Raw genomic sequence first — 13,519 nt, 5'->3', positions numbered from 1 at the left:
ACTTTTCCCGAAAAAGAAGTAATTTTTATCTAGATGTACACGGCTTAGTCGGGTTATGCTTTCGATCTTTCTCTGAACATCCAAGGTATACTGCTAATGGGATTTGAACCTGATAGGAAATTTGAAGTTCAAACCAATAACCCAATTAAACCATACACATCTAATCAAAAATTAGGGAGGTGTCATTTATTATCCAGCGATATCACTGGATATCAATTAAATAAAAACTCTATACCATGGCCGGTTATTGGAACGTGCAAGAACTGCGACCGCTCAGGGCCCATAATATATAGGGTCTCAAAAAAGTTAGCCTAATATTTAAAACCAAGATTCAATTGTTAATACAACTGTTATTTTAATTAATATAAGTATTTATGCCTTTATTGGTATTATTAAACTTATGATGTATGAAAAAAATTTGTATATAAAGGGTCCATTTTTATTTAAGAACACAAAATGTTTGGACAAATAATTAGCCAAACCTGATCTATCATGAGACCTTTTTCCCAATTTTAATGTTCCAAGCATAAATACAACTACTTTTTGAAGGATAAACAAGAATCACTTTCCAATTATTTGATGTAGCAAATACAGAACAATCTTACACCCATAATACAACATAGAGAAATGACAAACTTCATGTTTTAAAATCCAACAAAAGGGACGATATTCAGACAACAACTTTAAGCAAGAACCGACCCACTGCGTTTCATAAACCATTCATTTATTAGAACTAGCGAACACCCAAAATGTAGACATGATTCAGGTGCTTAAAAGTAGTTGCTTTTGTAGAAGTTTTTGAGAAAGGGTGACAAATTCTCATCCTTGGAGGCCATATCTTGAACAAGCCCCTGATTACCCACAACATACTGCCCAATTATATGATGTCGTTGTTTCGCATGCTCCTTTATGTCACTCAACTCTTCCATTCCCTTAAATAGCAGCATATCAATCACCTGCAACAATTATCAAGAGCAATTGTTTAAAAAAAAAAGTAGCATATAAACAAATTCTTGATTGATGAAGCATAATAGGTTTACATATAAAGAGCCATTGGTCTCTGCAAAATTTTTATTAATTATACGATATGTTTGCTATGGCTGTTGAAAGAGTACTCATAAAACACAAAATGAGTCTAGAGATATTTTATAATTCATTTGTTTCTTAGTTGACATATCAAACTGAAACTGCATTCGATATTTTATACTTTAACAAATTAGATTTACAAGTGCACCTCAAAATTTCACAAATGGTGATTTACATCACATAAAATCTAGACTATACATATGCTTATTTGTAGCAGATACCAGAAGAGGCCAAATTTCAGTTTATGTGTAACTTGTCCAGCAATGAAGTAGGAGGCAAGATTGAACATGTTGAACGCATACAATGTTGTCTGCGTTTCCACTCCCAAATGGAATATTTAAACGCCGATATTTAAGATATGTTAGCTACATGACTACGGGTTATAGTAAGTAAAGGTAGCAAAGAGATAGGCGGCATGGGTTGGGTCAACGGGTCAAAAGAAGTTTTCATGCAGGTTAGAAGGGGTCGTGGCAGGTTGCCTCTCATTGTATTTCACGAGCCATTAGAGCCCTCGCATTGCTGCAGAAAATGATTTTGCTTTATACCTTAAAAGCTTCTAATAATAACAATACGCACATCGACGTGTGAAACGAACCTTTTATTAAATGCAAAGTTAGAAGAAAAAAAAATTATATATGCTTGGACCGCTTGGTAAGAAAGGGGAAAAAAATTAATAATTAAATGATAGTTAAAAAAATCCAAAAAGGTTACTATTCATGGCCTAATGGCTAATTGTATATAGTAGAATTCCTTTGATACCCCTAATGTATACATGTACTATAGAATGGTGTGCAAAAAGTTGAGGCTAAAAGTGTCATTTTATCAGAAAGTAAGTAGAGTGTAATGATAATTTTTCTTTAACTGCAAGTCCTCTAACTTGTTATTTGTGCTACTGATCTTCTTGCTGATTTGTAGCAATAGAACCAAATAAACAAAACCGATTTATGAGAAAAAGATGTGGTCACAGATATACCTGGCAAAAGGGTCAGGGGTCGGTTTGGGTAACGGGTCAAAAAGGTTTTGGGTTGAAATGGGTCATAGGTCAAATGGGTAAAAATTTTAAACTGGTCCAAACGGGTCAGGTTGAGTCTGTTTGCGTAACGGGTCGAAACGGGTAATGGGTCGAATAGGTCAAATAGTTTTGGTTTACATTGTCGGGCATAATTTTTTTTGAACACCCAATTGACCCGAAAGCTTGACCCATTTGATCCAAAATTGAGAGTATGGGTCTTGATTGCCAGGTATAGTCACAGATAATGAACTTAAATAAGTTTCAGTAGCAAATCGATCTCACACATCAACAAAAAACATTTTAGAACTTTATCTAAACAAAAAGTTACAGCAACACATGTAAATAAAATAAGAGTGGAACATAAAACAATTGTACCTAGAAATTTCAGGACAAATACCTAGATCACTAACCGATTAGTAGATACTTTAAAATTTTTGCTATTGAAGCTAATGGGCCAAGAATTTGTGCTTGGAGTTTTACATATTTAATTAATAAATTTGATATAACACATCACCAGCTTGTTTTAATTACTATATTATATGTTAGAAATGATGTGTGGGTCACTAGATAATCTGTTAAGAAGTTGGGACACTCTGATATGTAGGAATGAACAGCACATATGGTTCCATGCCAACGAAACGAGACACGACAATCATTAAGCTAAAGTCATGAAAAGAGTTTTCTATGGCTCGACATGTATCCATTCACAAAACTTCTCCCAACTGTAAAAAAATCTAACTATAACTGACAATGCTCAAATTTTGATGAACAGATCATTAGTATATACAAAGTTTAGATTGATTTTGAAAAATATTGGTCAACAGACTAAATAAACATAAATCAACATTGTATTATTATTAAAAAAATTAATCAAACTTTAGATGTTCAAAGCACAAATTCTTGGTCTGAAAAGTATTCAAGCAACTCAATTGTAATTATACGTTGACTCGCTGGTAATGAGAAGCTAAAGATTTACATACTGATATATAAGTATTAATGCAATGATCATGAAGGTGTTTGCCCTTTAAACTTTAGGTTATGTTCTGCTTTCGAAGTTCGAGTTAGTTAAAAGCTAAAGATTTACAAAGGTTAGACCTAGAACAATCACATATCACATACAAGATAAGTAGATCCAAATTTGAAGTTGAATGCTAACCATTTAAACTAATATTTTGGATCGAATTTCATATCACATACCAGAAAAAATCAACCATTATTTAAAACAAAAAAAACCCTAAAATCATACAATCAATTTTAAAATTCAATCAATACAATCTAAACGGATAGTGTTTGTATATGTTAATATGCATTGAGGATGAGAGTAGGTACCTTAGGGTTAGTGATATGAGCGTTCTTACGGATTTGAGCAGCGATTGTGGATCGAAGTTGAGAAGGGTTAGCAACATCGTATAAGTTATAAATATCCATGATTGAAGGTATGGATCTACATGCTGCACGGAAGAAATCGAATGTTCGATGTCTTGCTTCTTCTAAAGTTGCCGAATTTGGGGGCACTTTCACCCTCGATGCAAACGCCATTTTCTTGATCTTCAACTTTCGATTGGGGACTTGAATGAGTGAAAGAGGAAAGGGGCCGGTTCAATTACTCACTATACATAATACAGTATATCCTTAAATGATAGAGTTACACAATTTTAATGTTTAAATTTATTTAAGTTATTATTATTACTGGAAAATAGTGTGGATCTTAGAAATATCACTACCATTTGTTTTTTCTTTGCTGTATTTGTAGGGGTGTACGTTCGGCTAGTTTACGGTTTAAATGATTTAATTGATTTGGGTAAATCAGGTTTTAAAAAATATTTTTATATGTTAAAACCGAACCAATCTAACCAAATATGAAATCGGTTTAATTGGACTGATTCACCGTTAAACCAAATAAAAATTCATGAACTAATAATTGTAAAACATAGTCATAATCATCTCAATCATAATCATCTCAAAAATAACCACTAAAAAGAATTTAAAACCAAAATACCATTGAAAGGAAATCAAAACCTACAACAACACATTCACACTGAGTTTTAAACAAAAAACAAATCAACAAATAGTCTCATTTGAAAATTCAAAACAAAAGACAAAATTAAACATAATGAGGAGTCCCAGACTCCAAGTGCTCCAGTACTTCATCTCTGATCTCAGTGCTCCATATCAATTAGCAAGACTTCCATCATTCACAAGTTCTACAACTACAAGAAAAAAAGGTTTTAAAAATCAATACAATAAGAGTTACAAATAAAGGCAAATAAATTATGTAGTAAAGTTGAAATGTCATTATAATATGTGTTCATTTAGTCACAGAGTATTGATTTTACTACTTCTATTGGCATAAGCTACCAACTTTTTTAAATCATAACAGCTATTTAGGGAAATTTAGAAGCTAGCATATAATACCAAAAACTATGAACTACATTACTTATGACTCAAACTATCATTTCATACATTTAACAATCTCGTGGTTGTTAAAAACTGAAATGATATCTAACTAGCTTCACACTAATAATGTAAAAAGTTTTTATTTTTAAAGTTCTTTTATGAGAGGAAATAATAAATATTGAAACTAACCAAAACTAAACAATACTAACGATAGGGAATACTAGTACTAAATAACGATAAAGTTACCTTCAACAATCCACTTTGAATTTGTTGGAGTGCGAAACGAGTTAAACAAGGATTTGAAAAAGAAGAATTCGGTTCAAGAGATAAGGCGCGCCGCGGCCTAGAATGTGAACAAGGGTCAAGTCGAAGAAAGTTGATGTTTTGGACTTTGTCTTGGAGGCGCGGCGCGGCTCTTCCTGGCTCGTCGCGGCTACTGTCTGACGAGGAAGTTTCCAAAAACGCGTTTTCTTGTTCCCAAAGCTGTTTCCTTGTTGAGTTTTGCCTATTTAAGCATCTTATTGTAACCCATACATGTATCCACGAAAATTATCAATAAAAGAACTCTCTTTTGTGGCCGAGGATTAAAGTAATCATTCGTGATTACATATAACTTCGTTAAATTCTCTTGTCTTTATCGTTTTTGCTAGTTTCTTCATATACATCAATTATTTTTGTTTATTGTAAGTGAGTTTCATAACCCAAGGTTATCAAGTCTTGTTAGGGCTCACGTGCTTTACTCCTATCAAGTGGTATCAGAGCTTCGGTTCGGTTTCACGGGAACAATGGCGGAAGAGAGTGATATGAAGATTGATAAGTTTGATGGGAATGATTTTAGCTTTTGAAAGATGCAAATTGAAGATGTGCTCTATCAAAAGAAGTTTTACCTACCATTGAAGGGTGTTAAACCGGAAGACATGATTCAAGGCGAGTGAGTTGTTGGATAGGTAAGCCCTAGGAGTTGTTCGACTTTCTCTGGCCAAGAACGTTGCTTATAACATCATGGGCGAAACCACAACGGTGGGTGGGCTTTATCTAACATGTATGAAAAGTCATCCGCTTTGAATAAAGTTTTCTTGATTCGGCAATTTGTTAATGCTAGGATGATGGAGGGTTCCTCGACGACGGATCATGTTAAAGAATTTAATTCGATTTTAACTCGTTTGAAGTCAGTGAATATTAAATTCGATGATGAGCTTGAGGCGTTATTTTTGCTAACTTCATTGCCCGATAGTTGGGTCGGTACGGTTACGACGATTAGTGGTTCATCGGGAACTACTAAGTTAACTTTTGAAGGAATCCAGAATTTGATTCTTAGCGAAGGTATTCGTAGGAAAGATTCAAATGGAAGTTCGGGTTCGGTTCTAAGTGTTAGTCGAGGAACAGCTAGGTCAAGAAGTCCGTCAAGGAGCAAGAACATGGTGTGTTGGAATTTTCAACAAGTTGGTCACTATAAGTCAAAGTGCCTGAGTCTTAAATCGGGTGGGAGCGTATCGACTATGGTGATCGAAGATGCGTTGATGTGCCAAAAAGAGGTTCTTGATGAATCTTGGGTTTTAGATTCGGGTGCCTCGTATCATGTTGATAACTCCTAAATTATGTAACATCCCGCCTTTTTCCGTTAAATTTATTTTTTAACACCGTCTTTTTTTAAATAATACCTTTCGTTATTTAAATTCGTAGTTTCCGTTGACTAACGTTCATAATAATTCCGTCATTTAATTACAACATCTCTCGTTAACTTGCGTTTTAAAAATATTCGATCGGTTAAATCCCGCACCCGCTTTGAAACTCGAGGGACCGGAGTTGCCAAATGGGTAAACTAGTTGACTAGGTCAACTAGTCAACCCATTTTTCCACCATTCATTCATTCCATCATCTCCCTCATCTCTTTTCTCTCCATCTCAAGAACACACACAAACCCATTCCATTCATTCATCATCTAAATTCAATCTTGGAAGCTCACAACAAATCCGACTACATATTCTTAATCCTCTCGTCATTCTCTACGATTTGATACTAACTTCATCGATTTTGGGTAACATTTCTAAAACTCTAGATTTCTCAAATTCGTGTTTTTGACTTGATATGTTGTTAGTTAGTGTCTATGGCTCGTGTATAACATGAATATATGATTTGTATGCTCGATCTTGATGTTTTGGTGTAACTAGCTTGAAAATGAAAAGTGTATGCTTAATCTTTGATTTTGGATGATGAAATGTGTTTAGATGTTAATGTTTGTGTGTTCAAAGTGTTAGTTACTTCAATAGCTTCGTTTTGGTGTGTTGATTGACATGAAAACCTTACATTAACATGATTAGTGATTTTGAGGTTTGGTTAGGGTTTGACAACTCTTAAAACGAACTTTTGATGCGTTGAATACTTGTTAATGTTATTGATAAGTGTTTAGTTGTATTACACGTTTCATTACCTTCAAAACGGCATATCATATGTATAAATTGGATTCCCGAAACTTAAATTGCAATTGATGAACTTGAAACTTGAAAATAAACCTTTATTGGTCACTTGACGGGATTTTGGTTATTGTATATGATGTTTTTGCTTGATGAAAAGTGCTTAGTTGCGTTCCTTGTCGAAAGAGCTTTCTGGTGATATAAGATACATGTTCTAATTGTTTGCGGATCATAAATTGTGATTGTTTGAAGTTTGGGTCGTGCACTTGTGTTTTTCTGCAAACAGGACCTGAATGCCCATTGGGACGCCGTCCTGATTTTTGGGACGCCGTCCCACTCTTCAATTTGGGACGCCGTCCTGATTTTGGGACGCCGTCCCACTCTTCATATTGGGACACCGTCCTGATTTTGGGACACCGTCCTGATACACTAAAATGGGCTGTTTTGCTTGGTCATTTGACGTAAAATGTTTGCTATGCTACGGACCTCCGATTAACATGAAACTTGGCCAACATGCTCATATATGATTATATAACTTAGAAAAATTGTCGGATACCCGACCCGACCCCGTTGACTTTGACTTTGACCAAGTTTGACTTTTAGTCAAACTTAACAAAACACTTATACAATCGTTCTAATCTTATTTTATACTTGATTCTTGCATGAAACTTGACAACGTGATTCACATGCTATATAATCGAGTCGTAATGAGCCATAGGACTAATTGAACACATTTCGCCCGACCTTGTGTCGTAACCGGTTAATTGATATAACTTACTTGTTTAGGTCAAGGCTAAGCAACATTCATGCACACGTTTACTTTGTGAAGTACCTTTATACTCGTGCACTCGAGGTGAGATCATAGTCCCATCTTTCAACAACTTTTATACTTTTAAATTATGGGATGAGAAACATATACAGTTTTATACTACATACTTTTATACTTTGAACACAAGTACAAGGAAACAAACATTCCACAGCGAGTTAGAACAAAAATCCTCAATTCGATTATCATTAGTTACACTTGCAGGGTGTAAGCGAGAACTTATATTGTGTGGCCATACGGGTTTGACAAACCCTCATTACGGACGGTTCGCTACCGTCTACGGATGAAATATATTTTCGAGAAACAGTGTATGTTCTAACACTATTGTGATGGGGTTCTATGGAAGGAAACGTTAAGTGTTGATAATTGGGTGCTCGCGAACAATACATTTGGAATGCAAACGATTTTGATAATCAACTATGGGGATACTAAATCTTGTGGTTCAAAAACAACGTTTACAAATACACCTATGATTTCACCAACGTTTTTCGTTGACAGTTTTCTATATGTTTCTCAGGTTCATACTCGGCTACTTGATACATGCTTCCGCACACTTTGATTACTTGCTTGAGGTCAAGCATACATGCATACGCTAGTGATAGCACTTTTGGATTACACCTTAAAGCATACATACTTACGCTATTTATAGCAACTGTGATTTTCAACTTATATTATGTCGCAAGTTATTTCATTTATACTTTACAATTTTTGTAATCTTAAACTTGTTGTCGAATTGTTTGTAAACTAAACTTTGCAAGTCTTGTACGTTTCAAATGAATGCGACATAATTTTGGTCAAACGAGTCTCATATAGGGACTATGACCACGCAACGGGACCAAAGTAGTCGGCGCCGTCAATAACGGTTTTGGTCGGGTTGCTACAGATGGTATCGGAGCGTTGGTTGTAGGGAACTAGGATGTGCATTAGTGTGTCCGACAGAGTCGTTAGGACGCATTAGTGAATCTAGACTACAACCGGATAGTTAACCATTGCATTCTGACATACATTTGCTATAGATAGCACTTACTTGACTACTTGTGCATTATACTTGAATCATTCTTAGGCAAACTTCTTAATGGTACCAAGTTTTCATCTTACGAACTCGTATTCCGCCACTTTTTGGTAACACACGTAAATTCATGATTCATACACGTATGGATGACGACGACTTCATTAGTCACACTTGTTCGGGAACTCTGTCTCCCGGATTGTTATTTGCCACCGTTTCAACTTACTATCGGTTTCCCACTGGTGTTTCTTACTATCTACTTTTTGGTGTTACTACCATCACTACTCTAGGTGAGTATCGTCATCAACATTTATCACTACGGTTGCGTGCTACTCGTTATCATGACTCGTTACTCTTTTCATACCTGAATACATTTTTGTCTGACTCGAACCGCATTGACGTGAACAATCATTTATACACTTCCCTCGGGGAACGCTTCCTTAGAGTTGCAGAAATTTTTTCGATTTAATACGAATCACGTTTGAGACGTCGTTACACTTTGTTCATTCTAGATCTTCACAGTTACACGAACTTGATGTTATGGAGTGATGTGGGAATGGAGGTATGAGTTAGCGTAATATAACGACACTCGATCAACGTGGTTATATTATGATAAGTCATACCAAAGTTCTAATGACTCGTGATGGTGATTGGACTCGATCAACCTAATCACCACCATGTGCCATGTACATGACTTCATCCTTTCATGTTTGGACATCTGAAAACTCTAAAATTACTGACAACAACCATACCGGGGACACACCTTCGAATATTGTCGAACCATATTTATGCTTCCGAATGAATGACGAATTCTTTCAACTTCAAACATACGTTATACATGAATACTATCTCGTCCTCGCACAGTCTTATTGATTAACTACAATTTACTCGTTATGCTTACATCGGGGCGGAAACTTCTCTTGCATCACCCTCATAATTCCGGTTCAGGAAATATTTTATCTAAATTCTCAATGGAGAGAAAGACTCTTCACACTATACTAGTATTCGCCTCGAGGGTGAATAGTCCTATCGAACATTTTCGGAAACCGATAAATCTTCCGCGGCGCGAAATTCTTGAGAAACAGAAACTTGTTCCAACAAGCGTTTTCACGTCCTAACAAACTCTTTCAAATATACCTTAAGGAGATGTACCTCGTTTCGGATCGAGATCCTCGTTTCACTTCTAGATTTTGGAGTGCCTCACAAAAAGTCTCGGGACCACGTTTAAACATGTGTACAACACATCAACCACAACCCGACGGACCGAGCAAACATACGATTCAAACCTTGGAAACCATAAAACGAATTTGCGTTATCAACTTCAATTTACTTGAGAAAAGTAGTTGCCTTTAGCCGAATTCTCTTACTACAATAATTTTCATTCGAGTATTAACGTCACACTTTTCAAGGACCCGTATAGCCGCAATTATCGTTTTCTTAATCGTTGAACCGAAGTAGGTGACAAGCGAACCACCGGGCCCGAAATCATTCATGAAACAACCGGAAAATTTTTCAATTCCAAGAAAGGCTCAAGGCGGATCGTAGTCGCCAAAAGAACTATGCCGATGTTAGACGTGAACCTCTCGAATTCCATGTGGGTAACCGCGTAACGTTAAAGTCGCACCTTGAAAAGGTGTAATCCATTTCGGGAAACGTAGAGAGCTAAATCCGCGATATTTTTAGTCATTTTAAAATCCTGGGGCGTTTTGGACCCGTTACTAGCCGTTTAGATTTTTCAACTCATTCGAGTCTCTGTTCATCCTAAATTCTACGTATCAAACTTAAGGGCGTGTCTTGCGAGACAAGAACTTGTTATCCTCTTCGATGAACTTACTATCAACGATAAACCTCACTTCCAAGGAGGTAACGTTGGTGAAACTATAAATCGTGGAACCAAACTTTAAACCAACGTAAAATCGCGACTATCAAAGTTCGTTGAAATGCCCAAGGAAGTACCTTCACTTATTCGTAGAATTGGCAACACAAGATCTCGAGGAAGAAACAACGACTACTACTTCCAACTAAATTTCGGGACGAAATTTCTTTTAAGGTGTAGGTAATGTAACATCCCGCCTTTTTCCGTTAAATTTATTTTTTAACACCGTCTTTTTTTAAATAATACCTTTCGTTATTTAAATTCGTAGTTTCCGTTGACTAACGTTCATAATAATTCCGTCATTTAATTACAACATCTCTCGTTAACTTGCGTTTTAAAAATATTCGATCGGTTAAATCCCGCACCCGCTTTGAAACTCGAGGGACCGGAGTTGCCAAATGGGCAAACTAGTTGACTAGGTCAACTAGTCAACCCATTTTTCCACCATTCATTCATTCCATCATCTCCCTCATCTCTTTTCTCTCCATCTCAAGAACACACACACAAACCCATTCCATTCATTCATCATCTAAATTCAATCTTGGAAGCTCACAACAAATCCGACTACATATTCTTAATCCTCTCGTCATTCTCTACGATTTGATACTAACTTCATCGATTTTGGGTAACATTTCTAAAACTCTAGATTTCTCAAATTCGTGTTTTTGACTTGATATGTTGTTAGTTAGTGTCTATGGCTCGTGTATAACATGAATATATGATTTGTATGCTCGATCTTGATGTTTTGGTGTAACTAGCTTGAAAATGAAAAGTGTATGCTTAATCTTTGATTTTGGATGATGAAATGTGTTTAGATGTTAATGTTTGTGTGTTCAAAGTGTTAGTTACTTCAATAGCTTCGTTTTGGTGTGTTGATTGACATGAAAACCTTACATTAACATGATTAGTGATTTTGAGGTTTGGTTAGGGTTTGACAACTCTTAAAACGAACTTTTGATGCGTTGAATACTTGTTAATGTTATTGATAAGTGTTTAGTTGTATTACACGTTTCATTACCTTCAAAACGGCATATCATATGTATAAATTGGATTCCCGAAACTTAAATTGCAATTGATGAACTTGAAACTTGAAAATAAACCTTTATTGGTCACTTGACGGGATTTTGGTTATTGTATATGATGTTTTTGCTTGATGAAAAGTGCATAGTTGCGTTCCTTGTCGAAAGAGCTTTCCGGTGATATAAGATACATGTTCTAATTGTTTGCGGATCATAAATTGTGATTGTTTGAAGTTTGGGTCGTGCACTTGTGTTTTTCTGCAAACAGGACCTGAATGCCCATTGGGACGCCGTCCTGATTTTTGGGACGCCGTCCCACTCTTCAATTTGGGACGCCGTCCTGATTTTGGGACGCCGTCCCACTCTTCATATTGGGACACCGTCCTGATTTTGGGACACCGTCCTGATACACTAAAATGGGCTGTTTTGCTTGGTCATTTGACGTAAAATGTTTGCTATGCTACGGACCTCCGATTAACATGAAACTTGGCCAACATGCTCATATATGATTATATAACTTAGAAAAATTGTCGGATACCCGACCCGACCCCGTTGACTTTGACTTTGACCAAGTTTGACTTTTAGTCAAACTTAACAAAACACTTATACAATCGTTCTAATCTTATTTTATACTTGATTCTTGCATGAAACTTGACAACGTGATTCACATGCTATATAATTGAGTCGTAATGAGCCATAGGACTAATTGAACACATTTCGCCCGACCTTGTGTCGTAACCGGTTAATTGATACAACTTACTTGTTTAGGTCAAGGCTAAGCAACATTCATGCACACGTTTACTTTGTGAAGTACCTTTATACTCGTGCACTCGAGGTGAGATCATAGTCCCATCTTTCAACAACTTTTATACTTTTAAATTATGGGATGAGAAACATATACAGTTTTATACTACATACTTTTATACTTTGAACACAAGTACAAGGAAACAAACATTCCACAGCGAGTTAGAACAAAAATCCTCAATTCGATTATCATTAGTTACACTTGCAGGGTGTAAGCGAGAACTTATATTGTGTGGCCATACGGGTTTGACAAACCCTCATTACGGACGGTTCGCTACCGTCTACAGATGAAATATATTTTCGAGAAACAGTGTATGTTCTAACACTATTGTGATGGGGTTCTATGGAAGGAAACGTTAAGTCTTGATAATTGGGTGCTCGCGAACAATACATTTGGAATGCAAACGATTTTGATAATCAACTATGGGGATACTAAATCTTGTGGTTCAAAAACAACGTTTACAAATACACCTATGATTTCACCAACGTTTTTCGTTGACAGTTTTCTATATGTTTCTCAGGTTCATACTCGGCTACTTGATACATGCTTCCGCACACTTTGATTACTTGCTTGAGGTCAAGCATACATGCATACGCTAGTGATAGCACTTTTGGATTACACCTTAAAGCATACATACTTACGCTATTTATAGCAACTGTGATTTTCAACTTATATTATGTCGCAAGTTATTTCATTTATACTTTACAATTTTTGTAATCTTAAACTTGTTGTCGAATTGTTTGTAAACTAAACTTTGCAAGTCTTGTAGGTTTCAAATGAATGCGACATAATTTTGGTCAAACGAGTCTCATATAGGGACTATGACCACGCAACGGGACCAAAGTAGTCGGCGCCGTCAATAACGGTTTTGGTCGGGTCGCTACAAATTATACAGTATTTTGATAACATTTTGAGGAGTTATCTTGGTATTTTAAAGTTATTTTAATGTTAAAACACACAAAAATGGGTAAAATGGGGGAAATAGGTATTTTTAATATTTTGTTTAAGTTATGTGCAAAACACGAACAAAAACAGTAAAAAACGAAGAAAATGAGATGAAGCCGCCGGCCTGTGG

At 35.9% G+C, this 13,519-nt stretch overlaps 1 protein-coding gene across 1 annotated transcript; it reads right to left on the bottom strand.

The window, feature by feature from the left end:
* Positions 1-551: 551 nt before the first annotated feature.
* On the bottom strand, positions 552-3,738 carry LOC139843895 (NADH dehydrogenase [ubiquinone] 1 alpha subcomplex subunit 6). Its single transcript, XM_071834078.1, has 2 exons — positions 3,428-3,738; positions 552-956 (listed from the first exon to the last, which is right to left on the bottom strand). Exons 1-2 carry the CDS (start codon positions 3,635-3,637, stop codon positions 771-773), a joined length of 396 nt encoding a protein of 131 aa, XP_071690179.1. The 5' UTR covers positions 3,638-3,738; the 3' UTR covers positions 552-770.
* Between the last annotated feature and the right edge of the window lie 9,781 nt (positions 3,739-13,519).

Source organism: Rutidosis leptorrhynchoides, chromosome 4 (assembly GCF_046630445.1).
Source record: "Rutidosis leptorrhynchoides isolate AG116_Rl617_1_P2 chromosome 4, CSIRO_AGI_Rlap_v1, whole genome shotgun sequence".
Lineage (NCBI taxonomy): Eukaryota > Viridiplantae > Streptophyta > Magnoliopsida > Asterales > Asteraceae > Rutidosis > Rutidosis leptorrhynchoides.
The sequence above is the reverse complement of the archived record's forward strand: the minus strand, read 5'-3'. Positions and strand labels throughout refer to the sequence as shown.

Excerpts from the sequence above, each read along its gene's own strand:
- LOC139843895 (XM_071834078.1), bottom strand. The coding sequence starts at position 3,637 with ATGGCGTTTGCATCGAGGGTGAAAGTGCCCCCAAATTCGGCAACTTTA. Across the intron at positions 957-3,427 it reads CTCATATCACTAACCCTAAG|GTGATTGATATGCTGCTATT; the intron begins GTACCTACTCTC and ends TAATTGTTGCAG.